Raw genomic sequence first — 24039 nt, forward strand, 5'->3', positions numbered from 1 at the left:
TAATTTCAATCTTCTTTAACAAGACTTTGAAATTTCCGATACTGTAAACTGGGAAATTTTCGCGCCATCTTTATTTCGCGATTTATTATGACCTGCATTTTCAGTTTCAGAGGTTGACAGGTATGCTAATTGAGTGATGTTTATATATATCAATAATTTCCAGTTCCTTAAAATAGGTTTAATATTAATTTGACTGTCATTAGTTAAAGATTTTGGTTTCTTACACTGCCTTAATCAATAAAGTTTTAATTTGTGATATAGATCTGTGGTCTGAAAAAACTGTTATTATACATTGGCCCTATATACATAATCCTATTGGTATATGTTGATAGATGGTCTTCATTCTTTGAATCAGTTCTCCTTGAAATATTCGCAGAAGTTTTATTTTTCGCGTTTCCACTCTTACCAAGAAAATAGCAAAAATAAAACTGCCTTGAAATTTTCCCTGTTTACAGTACTCAGGTTAGGTGATCTCTAATTTAATACAAACTTTTCAAATACATTTATTTGATTGAGAAGGCTTACAGGCTTGAGATGAACATGGCTATATATTTTGCTTATGTTTTGTAAAGTCAATATTTTTATTAATAATGAGAAACATTTTTTCAATGTTATGAATTTAAATTATCAAGCAACCAAAAATGTATATTTAATTTTAAATATATATTTGATAATTTTATTTTTCAGCATCTACCAAACCACTATGTCCAGGAGATGAGTTCCACTGTGGTTCTGGTGGATGTATCAACCAAACCTTGGTGTGTAACAGGGAACTAGACTGTGATGATAAATCTGATGAGAGACATTGTAGTGAGTTATCTCCCTTCTTTGTTATGCCCCCAGGCGCTAGGCAAAGGGGGCATTAAGTGTTACCCTTGACCATTCATCTTTCCGTCCGTCCCAAAAATATTTTCACATATTATAAGCAAGCTTGAGCAGGGGCATATGTGTCCTCAGACACATTCTTCTTTATTTATTATGTTTTATATTTATTATAAAATGCTTTTCACCCAGGCACATGTCAAAATTGAAAATATTACAAATGATATAACTTATTGATGCATTATGATATCCTACATAATTTTTGGATAGATACATGTACATAATTTTAACTTTCCTTATCACGATAAATTTCAACCTTCCTTTCTTAAAATTGAAATTTGGATACTCATATTAGATTACCTCAAGGTAATACAGACATTTGTAGTAACTGCAGCATTTTAAATTTAGATTTTAGATAGAAATGAGTATAACAGACCTTAATTTCCATGGTTGTTTATTTTTTATGGATCTTTTCATGTATTTCAGATATTAATGAATGTAACAGACCTTTTCATGGTTGTGTATTTTTACGCCACACATACGATAGTAGTAGGGGCATTATGTTTTCTAGTCTGTGCATCCGTTCGTCCAGCTGTCTGTCCGTCTGCAGTGTTCTCCCCAGGCCGTTTTAGCGTCGCGGCACCGAGACGCTATATTTTTTTCCCGTGATGCTATAATAATTTCCGCGACGCTATAATTATTTTGAGGATGCTATTTTTCTTGTCTCCATATAGCAAAACCATGTCCTAAATTTTGAACTTTCATCTAATTGCTGCTTGTGATCATAAAAATTATATCACCTTTAATTGTAATCCCTTGAAGTCGGACAATAGAGGCAATTTAGAGTGATTAAATAGGTGTTAATTGCCCTGTGGCTGATAACTGAATGGATACAAATACCCCAAGCTGACACTTGGAGGTGTGACATGACTAATACCACGTGGTCCAATCGCAAATTTCGACATGGAGAAAATGTAATCAGAAAATCGAAAAAACAATTCGAAATCTATGTTTGCATAATCCAAATACAAAGATACAAACGATTTCTCTCTTTAGAAAAGAGGTTAGGTCGTATATTTTTACAACTTTTAAAAAATTACTTTTTCATTTCCTGTACTACTAGTACTAGTTAATCGAGAGCGTATATTAAACATTTTGATTTTGAGTTAAATAAGTTTGATACTTCTTTAGAAAGAGATCATAATTGGCTTTAGTTAATGTTTCATCCATTTAATGCATTAAAAGCGTCCTATTCATTCCCAATCTCTTGTCAAACATTGTTTATTTTCGTAAATTTTTCTTCCGCCGCCATTGACATATTTGTGTAAACTACGGATTGGAACCGGACCAGATATGACAAAATTCCGCATTTTTACGATAATAACTACAGATGCACAAATGGCACAGTAGACAGAAAAAAATGATCACAAAAAACTACGCATTCCACACACATTAACAGACTATTTATTAAATATCTTTGCTAAAAGTATTCTTTTTGAAAATACATTGAAATATACTGACTAAAGTAGCTTAACTTTGTTAAAAATATATATCATTTTGATATAAAGAAACAACTGGGACTAATTCATTGAGTACCATGAAACAATGAATTTCATAGACATTATAAAGAAAAATGTTTTTTAATAGAAATTTTATTGCTATATGATACTTTCTCTTCCCTTTTTATATAAAAACCAGTTCTTTTTTTTTTGCTAGATATTTAGTATTGTATATATACAGGTTGTACTATAATAAACTATTCATTCATTCATTTAGTTGAGTAGGTAGGGTAACTGGAACCACACATATATTTTTTTTTGGCCCAAGAGGAAAAAAATAATTCTGTAACTAGAAATGAATATAGAAAACATAAACTGAAACAACTGTTATCATGGTTAAAGTTTAATTGTATTCTCAGTTATGAATTGAATAATATAAACATATATAACATAAAGGAAATAGAGCATCGCCGCGACGCGTCAAATGACATTGAAAAAAAAAACAGTTTATTTTTTTACGCCAAATGTGATGCTATCCAAAATTTCTGGGGAGAACACTGGTCTGTCCCGCTTCAGGTTAAAGTTTTTGGTCAAGGTAGTTTTTGATGAAGTTGAAGTCCAATCAACATAATCAACTTGAAACTTAGTACACATGTTACCAATGATATGATCTTTCTAATTTTAATGCCAAATTAGAGTTTTGACCCCAATTTCACGGTCCACTGAACATAGAAAATGATAGTGCGACTGGGGCATCTGTGTTCTATGGACACATTCTTGTTTGTATTCAGATATAAATGAGTGTAACAGCCCTTTCCATGGTTGTGTATTTCAGATATAAATGAGTGTAACAGCCCTTTCCATGGTTGTGTATTTCAGTAATAAATGAGTGTAACAGCCCTTTCCATGGTTGTGTATTTCAGTAATAAATGAGTGTAACAGCCCTTTCCATGGTTGTGTATTTCAGATATAAATGAGTGTAACAGCCCTTTCCATGGTTGTGTATTTCAGTAATAAATGAGTGTAACAGCCCTTTCCATGGTTGTGTATTTTTTGTATTTCAGATATAAATGAGTGTAACAGCCCTTTCCATGGTTGTGTATTTTTTGTATTTCAGATATAAATGAGTGTAATAGCCCTTTCCATGGTTGTGTATTTTTTGTATTTCAGATATAAATGAGTTTAACAGTCCTTTCCGTGGTTGTGTATTTTTTGTATTTCAGATATAAATAAGTGTAATAGCCATTTCCATGGTTGTGTATTTTTTGTATTTCAGATATAAATGAGTGTAACAGCCCTTTCCATTGTTGTGTATTTTTTTGCATTTCAGATATAAATGAGTTTAACAGCCCCTTCCATGGTTGTGTATTTTTTTGTATTTCAGATATAAACGAGTGTAACAGCCCTTTCCATGGTTGTCAACAGAAATGTATGGATAAGCCTACTGGTTTTGAATGTCAGTGTAACCCTGGATATAAACTTATGAAGGACAAGAAAAATTGTCAAGGTATACTATGCAGTTAAAAAAAATTAATATATAGAAAGGTTGCTTTATATTTTCATATTTGTAACATATAACACATAATGGCCTTAATTCATTGTTGATGAGTGATTGAACATTATAATATTTGTTTGCTGTTAGTTGCCTTAGATAAGTTTTAAGAAACTTGTTGAATAGTAAGAAAACCTCTTTCATTTATTTTTATCGAGAATGAATTTGAACGTAACAGTTTATTTTTGGATTTGTTGTGCAATTGTGCAATTCTAGTGCCTTTTTTGGTATACAACAAGTATGGCATCATAACATCAGAACACACATTTTCAAAAATAAAATAAAAATATATAATGATTACATTTATTTAGATTTATATATGGAATATTGAGCAATCACTAAATACTTGATTAAGTGTTTGATTTCACACCTTTCTTTCTCTCCAGATTTAAATGAATGTAATGAGATAGCAGGATCATGCAGTCAGAAATGTATAAACACCCACGGTAGTTATGTCTGTAAATGTAATGATGGTTACGAGAGGACTCACGATGAAAGACATTGTAAAAAAGTTGATAGTAAGTTCTATATACATGTATTTGCAATTGAATTCATAAATGATTGAAATTTCTACTGAATTATATAATGTAAAGTTGAAACTTTTCGGAGGGTTTTATTATTGCTTATTCTGCGATTAAGATAAAATAGCAAAATTGCTCCCTTTGCTTAATTTTGAACTTTAAGGATGATTTTAAAGAGAGGTGTTAAAGAAAAACGCAAAAAACAAAAATCTCGCCAACAGGTTTAACCCTTGAAATAGCTAAATTTAATCTTGCGGAAAAAATAAACTGCTTTATAGAATCTTCTATGCATCTTTTCTTGCCAAAATGTCTTAAAAAGAGTTAAATTTTTAGTTTTACACATATACAAAAGTCTAAATATTGATTCACTAATTGTATGATATTCCATGTTGATAGTAAAAGTGTATTGCTTTATTTAAACTCCAATAGATATAACACCATGGGTTATTTTCACCAACAAGTATTACATACGTGAGATATCAACAGATGGATCACAGTACCATAGATTGACCCAGGGATACGATAGTGTTGTGGCACTTGATTACGACTACATGGACGACAGACTGTACTTTATTGACATTAAGAAGAAAAGAATGTTCAGGATATTTCTGAACGGTTCTGGAGAGGAGGTGATAGTTAGACATGGGCTGATGGGAGCTGAAGGGATGGCACTTGACTGGGTTGGAAGGTATGTAGAGATTAATGACCTTTGTTCCTTCTACGATGAAAAAAAGGGAGAATATAATCTAAAAGTTGAACAGAGACCAACAAAATCATTACAAAAAAAAAAATATGAATTTGATATACATCCTATTTACCATTTTTAGGTGTGTATAGTATGCTGGTTTTTACCCTATGAATGATTTCTGAAAAGGGGGGTGCATATTAGGTATGGCTACACTGGTCTGTATTCAGTACAAGATTCACCGACTACAATTTGCATTTAAACAACTTCCCAATATAACACTTCCTGTTGTTCTCAATCAACACATCCCTGGAAACAATAAAGAATCAAACATTGTTCGCTAAATTATTTATTCTGCAATAATATTTTCATTATCCTGTAATCAACCAGGACTGGAGTTCAATTTGTCTCCGAAAAAGAAATCATTTTCAATGGACACATTTTACCAAGTTTCAAGTGTGGATTTTCCCAGAAAATCCCTACATGTTTACCATAAGAAGAAACTTTTTTATCAAGTTTCAAGGGTGAAAAAGGGGGTGCGTACTATGCATGAGTGCGTTTTATACACACCTAAAGACGGTAAGAAAAAAAGTTATTATCGTTGTCACTATATTTTGAAAAATATTTGCTTAAAGTTTTTTAAGATATCAATCCATTAAATATTACAAGATATTGTTAACATTTTCTAAAGAATAGACATTATAAATAAGTTTCAATCAATCCTTTTTAATGGGAATCACTTGTTTTACATAGTTCTAATCTATTATAAAAAGGATGCATTAGAAAGAAGTATTTTTGACACTTGATTGTTTGGACTGACAGATGTTTCCAGCTCTTTTAGTCTTGAAATTGCTGTGTTTAGTAATGGTACCATCTTTACCTTTACAGGAAAGTATACTGGGTGGACAGTCGCAAGTCCTCTATGTTTGTAGTAGAATTGAATGGCACAAGTCAACTAACATTAATGAAAGGCAGTTTTCTGAAAAGTCCCAGAGCTTTGGTGGCTGATCCTAGAAATGGGTAGGTTAAAAACTGTATTTGACAGACATAGAAATTAGTATTTAGAAAATGTGTATTCTATAATCATCCAAAGAGAGTTTATTTAATATTCTTAGAATTAGGTTAGCAAGAAATCAAATGATTGTTGATTGTAGTTGAAAGACAGGGTAAAAAATGTATATTTACTTTTTCTAGATTTGGGTAAGTCTAACAGAGTTCTGTATTACTGTGACTTGACTAACAGAAAGTGTTGCTCTCCACCTATTGCAGTTCATTCAACATTTTGACCCAATTGCTATTTGTTTAATCAAACCAAACTGTTCAACTGGTCCGAAATTTTAACCTAGTGCTGTAGAAAACTACAGTCAAGTCTTCAAAGTGCAAGGTGATAGAAAAAAGTATGTTTTTACTGATCTTTAAAATTATACTGGTCATGAATTTGTGTTCAGTGCCAGACAATCATCAATAGATGTTATTGTAAGTTCCAAATTAGTAATTTTAAATTTTAACATGCTATTTATGTGAATTTAATTGGTTGACATTATGAAACCAGAACTTTAGGTATTACTGTATGAAATAAAAATACCCTTAATTTTCTTCTGACTCAAAAGTAGGGTATAAGCGATCCACAAATTTAAATGTTCAACAAAGTAAAAATTTTATTTAGGCTTTTCAACATTATTTGGCAAAACCATGAAATCCAATATCCATGAAAGTATAATTTATCCTTAATCCACAAAAATTGTTATCAAGATTAATTCATAACACTGTCCCACCCAGATCCTCCCTTATTATATGCTGTGTATATGTCAGTTGTACCAATAACCAGTCTGCTATGTCTTTGGTGCCCTGACCGAATGCTGAAGAGTTACAGTGCAGATAAAGGCACCTGATTTACACTTATCAGAGTTCAGTAAAGGGACCAAGAAATGCCAACTGGTCATAGTATAAGGAATAAAGTAAACAGACACAGGTTTGGGAGAAAGAATCACAGTTTAATATTTTCTTTGCATATCAATAAAGCAATAAACATATTTACAAAGAAAGCAAAATCAAGTTGAAAAACTGTGGTACTCCAAAATAATCCAAACCTGTGATACAGTAGGAGATTAGGTTCATGCAATTGGAAGCCTGGTAATAACAAATACATGCATGACATGCTGAATATAGAAAGACAGGCATGGTACCCTATTCAATAAACAAAGTTTTTTGATGGTATATAACACTTATTCTAAGACAAAGAAAAGTGTTGCAAGAATTCATGAGCCTGAATTCAGCACAAGTTACTTCTGAAAATTAACACTATATCAAAGTGTGCCTGTGAGCTTAAATAAAAGAAAACGAAGAGAGTGACATGACATATGAGAAACAAGGTGATGCACAAACAAAGGAGTAGGTAGGCATTCTTTCAGAAAAAAATTGACATTGCTTTAACTCATGCAACCGTGAAACGGCATCAGCCATATCATTCTGCTTCCCTGGCAGATGAATTGCAACAAGTTGAAAATTGTTAGTAGCAGACAGCCAAAACAATTCGCGCAAAAATGACATCAAAAGTTTGTTCTTAGAGGTACACTTATTAATACAACCAACAGTTGATGAATTATCACAATAAATATATACACGCTTATTTTGCCAACATTTAGCCCAACGCTTGGCCGCCAAAGCCACTGCAAATGCTTCTTGCTCATTAATATGCAAAGTTTGCACAAATGGGAAATCCTCTTTCCAATTTACATAAAACCAATCAGTACCAAAAACTCCACCTGCACCTGTTTTGCAAGCATCAGTATAAACTGAGGTGACAGGATCAGTGTTAAGTAAGAAGGATTTCCCATTAAAAGTGGATATGAAATTGTACCACCAATGAATATCATGCAAAATATCCCCGCATAAGCGCATTTTGTGCCAATCATGCTTAAGCTTCGTAATGCCATCAATGATTCTCCGAAGAAAAACTCTTCCGCCGCGAACCACTGAAGAAGCCCAGTTTAATTTCTCCCGCCAGGGACTGCAGTTGTTTCTTAGAAACATGCTTGCGCTGCTGAAAATCTGCCAAATCTTGCCTTAACTGCTCTAGTTTTGTACTAGGTAATCTTAATTCGAATGTTGTGGAGTCTATCTCCACACCTAAAAATACTAATTTCTGGCATGGGTCCAAGACCTTGGACCAACTTATTGCAAAGCCTAACTTGCACAGCAAGTAAATTAAAACCCTTAGGCCATGTGCGCAGCGCTGCTTAGTGCTTTCGCAAATGAAAAAATCATCTAAATATGCTATAATGGTAAAGCCTCTGCGTGACATCATGCGGCGAATAGCCTGTGAAAGTCTATGGAAAATACCAGGTGCTAATTTAGAGCCAAAAGGTAATTTTTTATCTATAAAAATATGTGTCTGACCGTCAGGGAAAGTCCACTGTAAACCTGTTACCTGTTGACTACTGCGACTGATACCCACAGATCTGTAGGCAGATTTTAAATCAACTTTGGACATGAAACAATTTTTTGTCACTAATTTTGCTGCATCATCAACAGATTGAAATTTTTGCTTATCCATATCCCCTGCAAAATCATTAACAGCTGACCCTATGGGTCTACTGCAATCATGAATTATCCTTACACCCCCATCTGGTTTTGAAATGACACCTAAAGGACTGATAATTTTTGGTGTGGACGTTGCCAACTCATAATTCCCATTTTCAATTTCAATTAAAATTTATTGATGAGCTTTATCGTATAAAGGACTTGAAATATGTGCCGAAGGATGATTTTTTGCTGAAATGTTAAGTGGGGCCAAATTTATATCCTGAACAATGTCAAACCCATTTTTTATGCCATTTAAAAGAAATTCTTTATCAGAATCATTTTTAAGTTCCTCTTGCCACAAACAGTATAAACAAGGTCACGCACTGGCTTTACCATTATACCCAGTTTTTTGAATGAGCAAATGCTTGGTGTTCCGCACCACACCCCTGGATAGCACAAATGTGTGCATAGCGACAGTGTTGTAACAAGCAACCTTTCCTACTGTTGAACTTCCTACAAATTTCAACACCTTCTGCAGAATGAGATGCATATTTAGAATTATCCTGTTGTTGCTTAGGTGAAAACTTAACAGATGGACCAGATGCCTGAGGTTTAGTGTATATGGCTTTTGGCCGAAGATAAACTGACTGTAAATGAGGGATGTCAGTGCCCCATCTAAAATTGTGCTGTTTTTGGAGTCTGCGGTATTCCCTATCAAAAAACAGCACCGACACAAATTCACATGATGAAACTAAATGATAAAATCTCATGGTATAGGATAGATAGTCAAGAACCTGTGTCTGTGTCAGTTCTCCTGTGCTTAATAACTTGTACATGATAGATAAATTTGCCCTCGACCACTGACACAAAGACAGGGACTCAAGTTTGGGCCTTAAAGGGCCAGATTTAAAAACCAGTTGCCCCCCTGAAGTATCTGAAATAAGGCGCTCCTCAGACATGCTGGTCCCCCCTATATCATAGGAAACAAAGTCTGAAATGTCATTGTACACTATTTTACAGTCTATGTTAGCAGATTTTAAATAAATTTGAGGGTCTTGCCAAGATATATTAGAATTGACAGTGTTCATAGAAACTGCATTCGGGTTATAACTACCGCCAATGGGATCAGGTGAATGTTCATGTTGTTTCTGACTGACTGCTAACTGCTGAAGCACTGCCTGGATATAGCCGTCGTCTTGTTTGTTGCCGCCATCTTCGAATAAACTATGGGCGCCGCCATCTTGAATTAATCTGTGGGCGCCGCCATCTTTATTTACACCGGAAGCATGTCCGTGCTCGCTTTCTCCCTGTGCGCATGTCCTACGTTTCGGCGCTGCCATGTCCACTGTCTCGGCACTTATGTCCTTTCGGAAAGTCTTCTCAACCGCCCTTAACAACAGTTTTCTTTGCCCAATTGGCATATTTGTCTCCGCCAAATCGTCGGCCTCAATTAACGACACAGCTTCCATGTTTTCAAATCCTAGCTCCAGGATTGTATTTGTGGTATCTTCGCTAAGCTTCATGACGCCGACTCATGTTCTTACTTTGTCAGATTGTTTGTCGGAAGAGGCCATAAATGTGATCTCTTCGTCGTTAGACATATTTTAAATTTATATTCCGCTGAGAATATTATGCATACATAAACGCTAATGTACAGACAGTCACACGGCAAACATGGAAAGTTATACTAATGTCAATCCCGTCTCACTGACGAGTTGGTGGCATCATGGATGTAAGACGCACAGCTTTGAAGGTATCAAAGGAATAAGCAGACATAACACGATGATGCAAAGTCCAGCTATATACAAATTATAGATTTTCGTCGGACTGTTTTTACTTGTACCGCGCACATGTATGTATTCTTGGACATCGTGGCTAAACGTTTGCATAATTTTGTGTCCATATCCAATACGAAATTGATAAATCCATTATATGACGATAATTTACGATCATAATAAAGAAAATATTTTCCCAGTAAAATAATAATGGCTGCTGCAAGCAAGCGTTGCTTTAGGAATAGTTGAGCCTGTGTGCATAAAACAAAAGCCCGGCTAATTAAGCGCTGGTTGGTTAATTCAAAATTAGCTATGAATCTCATTGGTTAATTAGTATGATCTCGAAAAACAATTAGTAAACGAGAAGCACATGCGGCAGTGACTGGGAAACCCCATTGCTGATTGGTTAAAAACCTAGACATGCGAGTGTCCCCAAGTAACTACTGACCAGCATTCCAAAACGTATTATGTATTAATACTCTATTTTGATAAAATAGTTCCGAAAATAAATGAATCCAAAGTATTATTTTTGTTTCAGGTATCTATATTGGACTGACTGGAACTTATCCCCATACATAGGACGTATTGGAATGGACGGGTCTAATGCTACCAGAATTATCAAAGAAAAGATGGGCTGGCCTAATGCTCTGGCTATTGATTATGAAACAGATAGGTTATGGTGGGGAGATGCTCATCTGGATTTTATAGAGTGAGTAATATTTCAAAAAACTTAATTACTTTTAGGTAAAGAAGTAAAGGGATTTATTATTGTTGGTTAATCTTTTAATTATACCCCAACTAAGCAGGGTTGAAGGAAAGGGTTTGTACTGGTATACAAATTACAGGATTTAATATCATCATTTAAACAAAAAAATCTGACTTTTTCTTCATCTGACTTTAGGATTCTTGCAGAGTAGGGAAGAATTTATTAAGGGTTTGGATGGGGTGGTCTTCAATTCTGTATTCTTTTTTATGCCATTTTTTTCTATTCTATATATAGAAATGAAATGATTTTTTTTCAAACATTTCATCCACAGTCGAAATTTGAATACCATCTGATATATATAGAGGATAGGTTTTATTATCATATTTGGAAAATGTTCTGATCTGGGAAAAACTATCTTCTCATACTAAAAATTAAGCATTAGTTCTTTTCTCTTCTTTACTTTTAGAGTTTGATTTATTTCACAAGCATATCCTAACAGTAAGATAAACAACACATGTTTTTTCTAACATATTGAATGGGAAAAGATGCCTGGTTAACATAACATTTATAAAAATCACTTATATTTCAGGTTCTCTGATTTGGATGGAAAGAATCGACACATTGTTCTGCAGGGGAAAGTCCCTCATCCCTTTGCCATGACAATATTTGAAGACTGGGTCTATTGGACTGATTGGAATCATCTGTCTGTAGAAAAGGCTAATAAGTACACCGGGGCCAACCATACAGTCATACAGAGACTACCTCATAGACCAATGGATATACATGTGTATCATCCTCTTAAACAGCCACTGTGTAAGTCAAATCTACATAAACACTGCTGCAGAAAATCATGATGCAAATCACACAGTAAATCACCTAATACTACAGAATTATGTCCCTCTCATAGACCAATGAATATACATATGTAAGTCAAAGTTTCGGTTAAAACACACAACAGCAAATCACTAAATCTTACAAAACCTAGGGTCAAAGGAGTAGGTTCAGTAAGACCCCTTTTTGGCCCCAAAATATAGCAGTTTTACAAAATTGTGAAAATGTAATCTTTAAGCTATTTATTGTACAGAAGAATGCTTCTGCTACATAAATATGGGCTGTTTTTTACAATACAATGCACATATATCGGGTACTAACATCATTAAGTCATGCTAAATTACTGAAATCTTCAAAATTTTAGCATTTTAGTTAAATTTTAGACGGTTTTCGTCTTAAATGAAAGTGGCCGCATTCGTGTTCATTCATAATATTGAAATGTAAGTTGCATTTGATGATAATACATAATATATATAAAGGTTGAGGATGAACACGGATGCGGCCACTTTCATTTTTGACAAAAACCATCTGAAAAGTGACGTTTTTTGGCATATTTGATAGATTTTTCATATTTAAGCTTGAATCGGCGCGTTTTTTAATGACTAAATCAGTTAAAATCTTTCACATAAACTAATCGAATCAATTGAAATAGACACTTAAGTGTTTAAAAAGTGTCTATAATCTTTCGTAAGATGAACTTGAAATTTGAGGCCAAAATCGGCCCTTACCTACTCCTTTACAGTTAAAACAAACAACAGCAAATCACTCAATCCTACAAAATCTAGTGTCAAATTTACAGTTAAAACAAACAACAGCAAATCACTCAATCCTACAAAATCTAGTGTCAAATTTACAGTTAAAACAAAAACAGCAAATCACTCAATCCTACAAAATCTAGTGTCAAATTTACAGTTAAAACACACAACAGCAAATCACTCAATTCTACAAAATCTAGTGTCAAATTTACGGTTAAAACACACAACAGCAAATCACTCAATCCTACAAAATCTAGTGTCAAATTTACAGTTAAAACAAACAACGGCAAATCACTCAATCCTACAAAATCTAGTGTCAAATTTACGGTTAAAACACACAACAGCAAATCACTCAATTCTACAAAATCTAGTGTCAAATTTACGGTTAAAACACACAACAGCAAATCACTCAATTCTACAAAATCTAGTGTCAAATTTACGGTTAAAACACACAATAGCAAATCACTCAATCCTACAAAATCTAGTGTCAAATTTACGGTTAAAACAGCAAATCACTCAATCCTACAAAATCTAGTGTCAAATTTACAGTTAAAACACACAACGGCAAATCACTCAATTCTACAAAATCTGGTGTCAAATTTATAGTTAAAACACACAACGGCAAATCACTCAATTCTACAAAATCTAGTGTCAAATTTATAGTTAAAACACACAACAGCAAATCACTCAATTCTACAAAATCTAGTGTCAAATTTACAGTTAAAACAAACAATAGCAAATCACTCAATTCTACAAAATCTAGTGTCAAATTTACGGTTAAAACACACAACAGCAAATCACTCAATTCTACAAAATCTAGTGTCAAATTTATAGTTAAAACACACAACGGCAAATCACTCAATTCTACAAAATCTAGTGTCAAATTTACGGTTAAAACACACAACGGCAAATCACTCAATTCTACAAAATCTAGTGTCAAATTTACAGTTAAAACACACAACAGCAAATCACTCAATTCTACAAAATCTAGTGTCAAATTTACGGTTAAAACACACAACAGCAAATCACTCAATCCTACAAAATCTAGTCTGTCTCCTAAATGCAGATGTTAAGAGATGTGTTGTGCACCTTAATTAGACAGAAAACTAACAAGATAAGTTGATTCAACTAGACATGTAAGGTACTGTAGAAACCTTACTATAATTCATCCCTTCAAAATGTTGTATACTAGAAAAATTTCTGCATCATCCGTAAATAACAGTACCTAATTATATATAGTGAGAGACATTTTACCCCTAAATTTACCCTACACAAATATTTTACTGTTCATTTAATGCTTTGAACAAAACCATGAAACAGGAAGAATGAATAATGAACACTTAACCCTGACCCATTTAATATGTGCATGTCCCAGGGCAGAAGCCTGTAATTCATTTTTTTTTTTCATTTGCTTTTCATTTATTTTATTAGCATAAATCAAGCTGTTGATTTTCTCATTTGAATTGTTTGGGCCCACATTTCAGACCAAACCTGTTGGTATATATAGGGCTGTTCCAGAAAATACTATGTCCCCCCCAGGGACGGAACTTTTTTTTTACCCCAACCAATCACAGAAATAAAAATGAATTAGAACAACACCCCTTTGCATTTTGGTATTTCAATTACAACTACCGTTCCTACTCGCTTATTAGTCGGAAAATTGGGAGTAAAATTCATAATCCAGAGAGGGGGGGCGACTAATAGACGAGATCTAGCGACCAGAGGAAAAATCCAAGCTTGAGAAAAGTGGTCAGGAGTGAATTTCCTGGTCAAAACTACGTTTTTGATTGCCAAACCTACATAAATCAATAAATAAAAAGTTTTTGTTGAAAATAAATGACTTCAATACTGTCTTTGTGTTTTATTTGTTCTTTGGTAAACATTTTCTGCAAATTCGTGTTGAAATTCTACCGTTTCCGGTTTGTGTATTGATTTTCATGGTCACATGGTTTTCCTATAAACCCAAAAGAAGAGCCAAGAACCAAAAATGAAAAGGAGATAACAATGTACCAAATATGTGAAAGGATGTTTTCAGCGGAGTTATTGTGTCATTATTGTGATATCATGATATCAATTCAATGCTTATAAATCATATAATAATCAAAAAATAATTTTAAGATTCATTCCCAAAATCAAAATATTATTCATTATAGTGTCTCAGGTAAACAAAAATTACAAAATTGATTGACAAGCCAATATAATCCATTGATAACCCCAATTAAGAGACAAAGAGTTGTATTCACTAAAGGTGTGAAAACTATCAGTGATAGGTAAACAGATGACACTAATGAGTTGGAGTTAGTTATTTTAATATATTGATTAGCTTCACTTAATTTTTTTAATCCTTTAATCATCACAATATAATAAGAATTATGAAGTGTTCATGCTCATTTAACACCGAGTTATGTATGCTGTGAAAAATATTTTCATCAAGTGTTGATTGACTTTAAATTTTTCAGGTTCAAATTGGTTTATATTCGCTTTTCTCAAACAATAGGTTGTTAGTCATACCCTACAAAATCATTGATGCATTACGTAAACAACACATGGCTAATCTGACATTTGAACAGTGAACAAAACAAGAGAAATGAATACATCTTTATTATTAACAGCAATATAAATTATCATGATGAGCATCAACTAAATTCAAACCAAACAAACATTAATGCAGAAATGAATATTATTCCTGGATTTGCATTGGTTTTACCGGCGTTCAGTTACTGTCAGCTGAAAAAAAAAATGCCCAAATTTTGTCCCGACTTATACGAGGGTCAAGACTAAATCCTTAGAATTTGGAGCTGAAAAGGGACCCCGACTTATAGTAGGATCGACTATTAAGCGAGTATCTACGGTACCCACATAAAATTAAAAAAAAATGCCTTCCCTGGGAGGGACATAGTATTTTCTGGAACAACCAATACTGCTAAGTGCTGTTCCAAAATTTATTGGGTGGGCGGAATGGCATGCACTCCAATTAATTAAACATGGGTAGCATTTTCCTTAGAATTTTGTAAGAATTATAAATAAAATTTAAAAAAATTATTTTATGGCTTGTTGGGGTCTTCAAAAAGGGCCTCCCATGCAATAAATGGTGGAACAGCCCATCCTGAAATACCTGGAAAAACTTTCACTTATATGTAATGACAAGTATTCAGTTGGTCAAATAGCTAATGGTACAATATCTTTAATTGATTAATTGATTGATTGGTATTTCATACTGCCTTCAGCACTATTGGCTATTTATTGGTGGAAGAATTTGGAGTGCCCTGAGAGAACCACCATCCTTCGATATGAAACTGGCAATCCTAGTCGGTGTTTTTAAAGTGAAGAATTCGTTTTTTCACTACATAATAAATCACATTAAATTTTTCTTATTATACCCTCGCTTTAAAAAAGTGGGGGTATACTATTTTACCTCTGTCTGTCCGTCCGTCCATTGGTCAGTCCATCCGTCAGTCCCATGAATATTTTTCATCACATCTTTCTCAGGAACTTTATTACAAGGATTTCTGAAATTTGGTTTCAGGGTTTATATGAGTCGGCTTTACCGTGTGATGCATTTTCAGATTCATCACTCAACAACTTCCTGCTTACCTTATACTTTTAGCAGGGCGAGGGTATCATTAGTGAGCAGTAGCTCACAGATTCACTTGTTTTTTCTAATTTTTTTTTAATATAAATTGTTTACATTTTTCAGGGGCTAATCCTTGCGGAGATAACAATGGCGGATGCAGCCATCTTTGTTTGATCTCACCTGATGGATCCTTCACCTGTCGATGTCCAGACTATTTCAACATGGCCTCAGATAACAAGACATGTATAGCTAACTGTACCTCGTCACAGTTTAGATGTGGTATATCTGACGATCGTTGTATACCTAATGTTTGGAAGTGTGATGGAGAAAAAGACTGCAAAGATAACTCTGACGAACCAGAGACTTGTCGTAAGTGCTACAGTTTTCTTACTTTTATTTTAGAGCTATTTTCTAATGCTTGTAGTTTAAAGGTTTGGTTGGCTTACTTGCTTTGTTTGCATAAATGCTTGCTCAAGCATTGTAATTAAGATTGACATCTGCAATTAATAGATAGGCGGGGCTTCACCTTGTAAACATCATACTCTGCTTTATACTTAACATCCAATAACATTTAAATATAATGTATACAAGCTGATGCCCTGCCTATCTATTGATTGCAGATGTCAATCTTAATTACAATGCTTAAACAAACATTTATACAACCAAAGCAAGCAATCCAACCAAACCTTTAACCTACAAGCATTAGGAAAATAGCTCTAACAATCAGCCACTGGTCATAAAATTCAGGATGTGATTTACAGAATAGAAAAAAATAGACAAAACCCTTGCTAACCTTTTAAGTCATTTGGTTTCTGGTGAAACCAGTTTCCTTGGCCACCATACTACATCTACTTATATTTTATATTGGCTAAATTGAGGTCTAGATAAGACTTGTTACTCTTTAATGGTGTAAGGGATCTGTAAATATAGGCAGGACCTTTTTGAAGTCTTAGTTCGGAAGGATACTGAAATACAGTTTACAAAATGAATGTAGCTATCCAGTTATAAAATTTTCCTACCCACTGTGTTTGCAAAAAATAACTTCTTGATATACTGGTCAATTTGTTTCACTTTAAAAAAAAAATAATGTATAATTCTATTTTTAGCTGTCAATGAGTGTGCCCCAGGACAGTTCCAATGTAAGAACAATAACTGTACCTATGCATTCAGAGTGTGTGACCTGGTGGATGATTGTGGGGATGGCAGTGATGAGGAGAACTGTGCTGACAGAGCCTGTTATAGCTGGCAGTTTAAGTGTGGCAATAATAAATGTATACCACAAGGATGGGTGTGCGATGGAGACGATGATTGTGGTGACAATAGTGAAGAACTGGGTGCTCATTGTGGTAAGTAGCTTGTTAAAGGGGAGGTTATTGTGGTAATAATAAATGCATACCACAAGGATGGGTGTGCGATGGAGACGAAATTCACATGTGTCAATTGTAAATATATACCTGTATGTTGTGATCACATGATTTCTGTTTTAGGTAACCAGACATGTGACCCAAGTAAATTCACATGTGACAATGGTAAATGTATACCAGAAGCTTGGAAATGTGATTTTGATGATGATTGTGGTGATAATTCTGATGAGAAAAAAGAATGGAAGTGTGGTAAGATACATAATATACCTGGTCACGGCACCATTTTGAAACCCCATGCCATTTGTGTGGTTAACTTGGTATTGGTATTGACATTTGTCTGTTTGGACCACTTCTTTGTCCTATGTTCAATTTTCTTCAATAAATAAAAAAAAATAATAAAAAAGAACCAAGGAGGCAATAAAAAATCATAAGTCCAATAAAAACAGACAACACCATTGCAAATAACAGAACACTATATGGAAAACTAAAGACTATGTAAAATGAAACACCACCAAAAACTGGAGGTGAAATCAGTAAAAACATTCCTGCTCTACATGTGGCACGGATTATGTTGCTCAAGTTAGTAAAAAAACCTGCTATATGTCACTTTCAATAATGTCGCAATCTAGGAAAAGACGACAGGATTGTGGTTATGACAAGATATAAAAAGATTTTTTTTATTATATTTAGTTTATCTAAAATTATAACCCATAGATATTTTAGCCTTATTTATTATCCTCAATGCATCTCTTACATCAACATTATTGAAAAAATAAGTATCTTAAATGTCTAAAATAAAATGTATTGAGTCGTGAATCATTGTTTGAAATGAAGAAATATAGGAGTTATTGGGCAAAACTTTGAAATACATAACCATAACATTAGGAAAAGGCAGAGGGTTTACAATATATTATGAAGACGTTAAAAACATGGGAAATAACCATATAATTGAATGTTCTGACACATCTAAATGATGAAATTTTTATTCTTTTATTATAAATTTAAGAAAAACAAGTGAACCTTTTTATGCAATATTTTGTAATACATTTTGTACTGTAGAAATAATTAAGTTATCTGTATGCTCTGGCATAAATGATGAAATTTTTCATTTTGGAAAATCCAATTGAACAATTAAATACAATATTTCCAAAAATTTGAATCTAATTTAAACATCTTGATTTCTAGCAAACAGAACATGTCCTGATGGTTGGTGGAAATGTGAAAGTAACTATCGCTGCATTCCCGATTGGCAGAGATGTAACGGACAAGATGACTGCCGTGACAATTCTGATGAAAAAGATGAGAATTGTCCACCATGTCACGAGACGGGAGATTTCACTTGCAAAGATAAGAAATGTATCCCCATACGATGGAGATGTGATTTTGACAATGACTGCCCAGATGGTAGTGATGAAGACAAGACTATGTGTTGTAAGTATAGTACCTCTTTGGTATACAGTAAAACCTGTATATAAAGGTCACCATCAGGAGTTGAGAAAACTGACCTTATAAATGATATGCCCTTTGGCTTTAGGCTCAGAATGTATAGGTATTGCAATACTGGAAAAACAAGAAGATGACCTGATAAGACAAGTTTTTGATTAAGAGATTAGGTGACCTTTATAGTTTTAACTGTATTACACTTTGTTAGACCATCAAACTCATATAAAAGTAAGAAGATGTGGTATGATTTCTAGTGAGACAATTCTCCACCAGAGACCAAATGATGTAGATATAAGAAACTATAGGTCACTGTACAGCTTTCAACAATAAGCAAAACCAACCCATACCTCATAGGAATAGCATATTGTATAACTGTATCATATTTCTTTTTAAAAAAATTCTGACAAATTGTAACTAAAGCAGTTTTATAAAAGTCTATTATAAAGCTAGTAAAAAATCTGTTCAGGCTATCGAGCATAACTAAATAGTTACATCACAACGAGTGCAGGACTTGTCACACTAACTCCCATAAAGTTAATAATTTCTTGGGGAGGCAAAAATTTACCAAATGTAGTACCATGAGCAGATAATCCAGTTTTCTGCATATGGATATCATAAAACATTAACAGCTTTACACAGTGTTGGGTGAGGGTTTTTGGCATGTTCTTTGCAGTCACTTGCCAAAAAAGTTCACATAACTCATGGCTGTTATTTTATGATATCTATGTACAGAAAATCCATTAATCTGTATTTATTAGTTAGGCTTAACTATTTAAGTTCAAAGTCTCATTTCCAAAAATATTTGGCACGTTTCAATAAGAAACAACCAACCAATGGATATCAAGAGTAACGTGCAAATGTACATAAAAAACTGGATTGGGTTCAGAAAAGTATTTTTAAAAACACAAATATTATTCACTATTTCAGCTGCCTTATACCGCAACTGTTCCGAGTCAGAATTTAGATGTCAAAATGATAAATGTATCCAAGGGAAATGGCGCTGTGACCATGACAATGACTGTGGTGATCTCAGTGATGAAAATCCTAATTTCTGTAAAGGTAAAGTACCAATTCAGAAAACAATGTTGCATTATGGGAATGTCAATATTTCAAACATTCTGATTGGTTAAGATTTAAATTAAATCAATTACATGACATTATACAGATTAAGATTTGATAAAGCGTTGCTGATACAGCAAAATAGCCATTAATTGTATAACACTTGCAATTTACTTGTATCTACTACTAATTATATAATAAATAATGTATGATATTGAGAATTGAAAAAAAATTACATACTTGTTCCTTTGACAGCTCTACCAAACTTTGAAATTGAACACATACCTTAAAGCACAAAATTAAAAAAAATTTATATAACATATGAGGATTACCCAATATTCAATATTGACATTCCAAATCTCATTACTATGATTGGAAGTAAGTGTTTTACTCTTTTTTATGACCAGTGGTTACAGTTCAATAAGAAATCTGACCCATTTGCAGTTTGTTTAATTGGATATAAAGATGGTCAGAAATTTTTTGCACTGCTCTTAAAGAGCCAAATCTAGTCAATAAATTTGTTAGCGCATGTGCAAGATTAAAATCCTTCATGTATTAAGTCCATTTTCTTCATAAAATCATTTTGCTTCTTTTTTTTTCTTTTTTTTAGTATACCACCATTGTGCATTCGATCAGTACCAGTGTGCAAGTGGACATTGTATCCGTAAGAAAAGTGTCTGTGATGGAATGAGAGACTGTCGAGACAATTCTGATGAGAACGATTGTAAACCACGATTCCCTAAGGGTAGATACTGCCCAGCTAACAAGTTTCAATGTGATAATAATGTAAGTTTCCTCCATAACCAGATAAATTTCATGCTGCCAAAAAATAAAAACATGCATGTTTACAGTTTTGGACCATACCTAATTTTTGAGAGCCGACCATAATTTTTTTTCACTGAAAATTGGGCAAATTATATTTTCACTGGTATTGTTCTTTCACCTGTGTTCTTTTGTTCGACAGCTAGCTAAATGCTCACAATTGTCCACAAATATTGCATCAAACCAAGTAAAAACATATATGACGAAAACAGCTTCAAGTCAGGAGCCTGTAATTCAGTGGTTGTCGTTTGTTGCTGTGTTACATATTTGTTTTTCGTTCATTTTTTTGTACATTAATTATGCCGTTAGTTTTCTCAATTGAATTGTTTTACATTTGTGATTTCGGAGCCTTTTATAGCTGACTATGCGGAATGGGCTTTGCTCATTGTTGAAGGCTGTACGGTACCTATAGCTGTTGATTCTGTGTCATGTGGTCTCTTGTGGAGAGTTGTCTCATTGGCGATCATACCACATCTTCTTTTTTATATCAACAAATGGCTGCATTACCAGAATATAGTATATGCAATACCGTAACTGATTCTCAAACTGGGAATAAGTTATTTCTGGGTTTGCTTTGGGGGAAAAAAAATTTTCAGACGAATCGACCCTGTTTTTCTCAGAAGGTTATGGTAAACACACCTATACTTTTTTTGCCTGACTAAGGTTAATTGTATATTAAGGAGATGCGGTAAAGAGACAACTTTCCAAATGACGTGGGTGAAAGCAACTATAGGTAACTGTATGGCCTTCCACAACAAGCAAAACCCATACTGTTAAGGGATCATAGATTTATTCTTACGAGGAAGCTCCGAGCATGCTCGGAGGATGCTCGGAGCTTTTTAAGTAGGCTCTTCTCAGCAGTTTATGTGACAATAATTATCATGATCCATTAAGATGTCAATCAAATCGATAGCACTTTTAAAATAAGGAAAGTAGAGCATTATAGAGGAAGCTCCATTAACACCTGTGTAAACATCTGGTCTATTCAAACAAATCTTGCATTAATTTTACAAAACTATAAAATAGATGAGAAATTCTTCAATATTACTGTACAATGCTTGGTATCAAGTTTTCACAGAAAAAAATGATTTTAAAACATTTCCTTAATAATTATCATTCTTTTTCAATACACATGATACAATAAAACACTCAAATTTATACTATATAAAATGAAATATAAAAGTCATCAAAGACACAAACTATGGTTATTGATTTATTTTATAACCATACTACCAAAACATAGTACATTCAGTTTCATGTGAAAAAGGGTTGATCTTTTTTTATATTCCATTTAATTTGACAGTTGTTTGAAATTAACCCTCCATTTCATTGCAGAAGTATTTTTGAGTCGTAAACATGTATCTTGGGTGTTTCAACGCAATAAAAATATACTATATTCTACAGGGAAAAAAGGGGGAGAGAATTTGATTGGTTAACTTCTGGTGATGTTTACTTTCTTATATGCATTAAAAAGTTATGCTATATTTTCACTGTAGTACAGGACAGGATAAAACTTTATTTATGTCAAGTATTTCTTTATTTAAAACATTGATAAATTCTGCACATTTTTTTTGAAATATAACAATCATGACAATTAAACAAAGACTTATAGGGGGAAAATAATTATACTCATGCCAAGTATTTCTTTATTTAAAACAAAGCTAAATCTGCACAATTAAAAAAAAAATGCCAAGTAAAGAGAGACGTACTAGAGGGAAAACAATGGTGGTATTACCCCCTCAAACCAGGCTTCCACTAATGAATTACAACTTTTCTTAAAGTAGCCATAATTTTCTATAAAAGAACTTAGTTTGCTATTTAAAAAAAAACATATAACCATTGTTTAGTTAGGGGCATTATTTAAACAAGTAATTTTCAAAATTACCTATACAAATTATGTTGAAAACAAGGCTGTTTCCAATATTACTTCTATATCATGAATAAGTAACTTCTGTTAATATTATTTTTATAGGTGTCCATTCATACAGGTTTTACTAGCTTTAACAAATTTTCACAAACATCTGGTTATTTTCAGGGAATTCCCCATGAAATATACTGGTAAAACTATTTAAATCCTCAACAAGCACTAATTGCTTTTCAGATGCCACACTTCTTGGTCAAAGATTGGCCTCTTGGGGCTATTAAAATAGCATTTCCCCTTAAAATCTTAGAGATAGACAGTTATAACTAGATATGGAACCTTTAATTAAGACTTGAAGTTATTTATAATTTGAATCTTAATCAAAAGCAATTACATATATTCCTTAAATAATTGTAAGTACTAAGTTTTTTGAAGTTGTATAAAATAATTTATTAAAGTAATATTTTTGTCATTATTTTTTAAAGTAACCTCTCTATACTCATCTCAAATTGGATAAATACTTAATTTTATTTAATGAAATGATATAAAAATTCTTAAAAACTACATTTAGTCCATGCTTTATTTGACATTTAAAATAACTATTGAGTTATTAAATAATTTTCAAAAACAAAAAATACTTATAAAAGTGACTAAAAAATATTACTTGTTTAGTATCGCCACCTGACTGTTGTTTGTGTCTTGATAACTTTTATGTAGCATATTATATAATATAAACTATATTTAAATCATATCATCTAATTATAAAATTTGAGAATTTTTTTATTATAAAAAAAGGAATGATTATTAAATATAATAAGAAAATATTTAAATGACTTAAATTTACTTTTTGTGGAGACTTGAGATTTCTTTCCAAGCATTACACAGCACTGTTGAAGATTTTCTAATCTATTTTATAGTTTTATAAAATTTCATGCAAAATGTATTTGAATAGATCAGATGTTTACACAGGTGTTAATGGAGCTTCCTCTATAATGCTCTACTTTCCTTATCATAGAAGTGGTGTAGATTTGATTGACATCTTAATGGATCATGATAATTATTGTCACATTAACTGCTGAGAAGAGCCTACTTAAAAAGCTCTGAGCATCCTCCAAGCATGCTCGGAGCTTCCTCGTAAGAATAAATCTATGATCCCTAAGTCAACTATAAAATGACCCATTGATGCAATGTTATTGTTGCCAATGAGCTGCTGTAAATGATGGTCTAGATAGGGTCCTTTATTTC

The 24039-nt window shown here is 33.1% G+C and overlaps 1 protein-coding gene across 1 annotated transcript in view; it reads left to right on the forward strand.

Moving 5' to 3' along the window:
• LOC127718035 (low-density lipoprotein receptor-related protein 2-like) overlaps positions 1 to 24039 on the forward strand; it is a 178434-nt gene that overhangs the window by 126389 nt on the left and 28006 nt on the right. The window contains exons 57-69 of the mRNA XM_052223930.1: positions 688 to 810; positions 3706 to 3828; positions 4260 to 4391; positions 4824 to 5082; positions 5968 to 6099; positions 10918 to 11088; positions 11675 to 11898; positions 16369 to 16614; positions 17352 to 17591; positions 17733 to 17858; positions 18795 to 19040; positions 19980 to 20111; positions 20722 to 20897. Of these exons, the coding sequence (XP_052079890.1) occupies positions 688 to 810; positions 3706 to 3828; positions 4260 to 4391; positions 4824 to 5082; positions 5968 to 6099; positions 10918 to 11088; positions 11675 to 11898; positions 16369 to 16614; positions 17352 to 17591; positions 17733 to 17858; positions 18795 to 19040; positions 19980 to 20111; positions 20722 to 20897 (2330 nt within the window). The remainder of the gene's footprint in view (positions 1 to 687; positions 811 to 3705; positions 3829 to 4259; positions 4392 to 4823; positions 5083 to 5967; positions 6100 to 10917; positions 11089 to 11674; positions 11899 to 16368; positions 16615 to 17351; positions 17592 to 17732; positions 17859 to 18794; positions 19041 to 19979; positions 20112 to 20721; positions 20898 to 24039) is intronic.

This window comes from Mytilus californianus, unplaced genomic scaffold (assembly GCF_021869535.1).
Source record: "Mytilus californianus isolate M0D057914Y unplaced genomic scaffold, xbMytCali1.0.p SCAF_10, whole genome shotgun sequence".
NCBI lineage: Eukaryota > Metazoa > Mollusca > Bivalvia > Mytilida > Mytilidae > Mytilus > Mytilus californianus.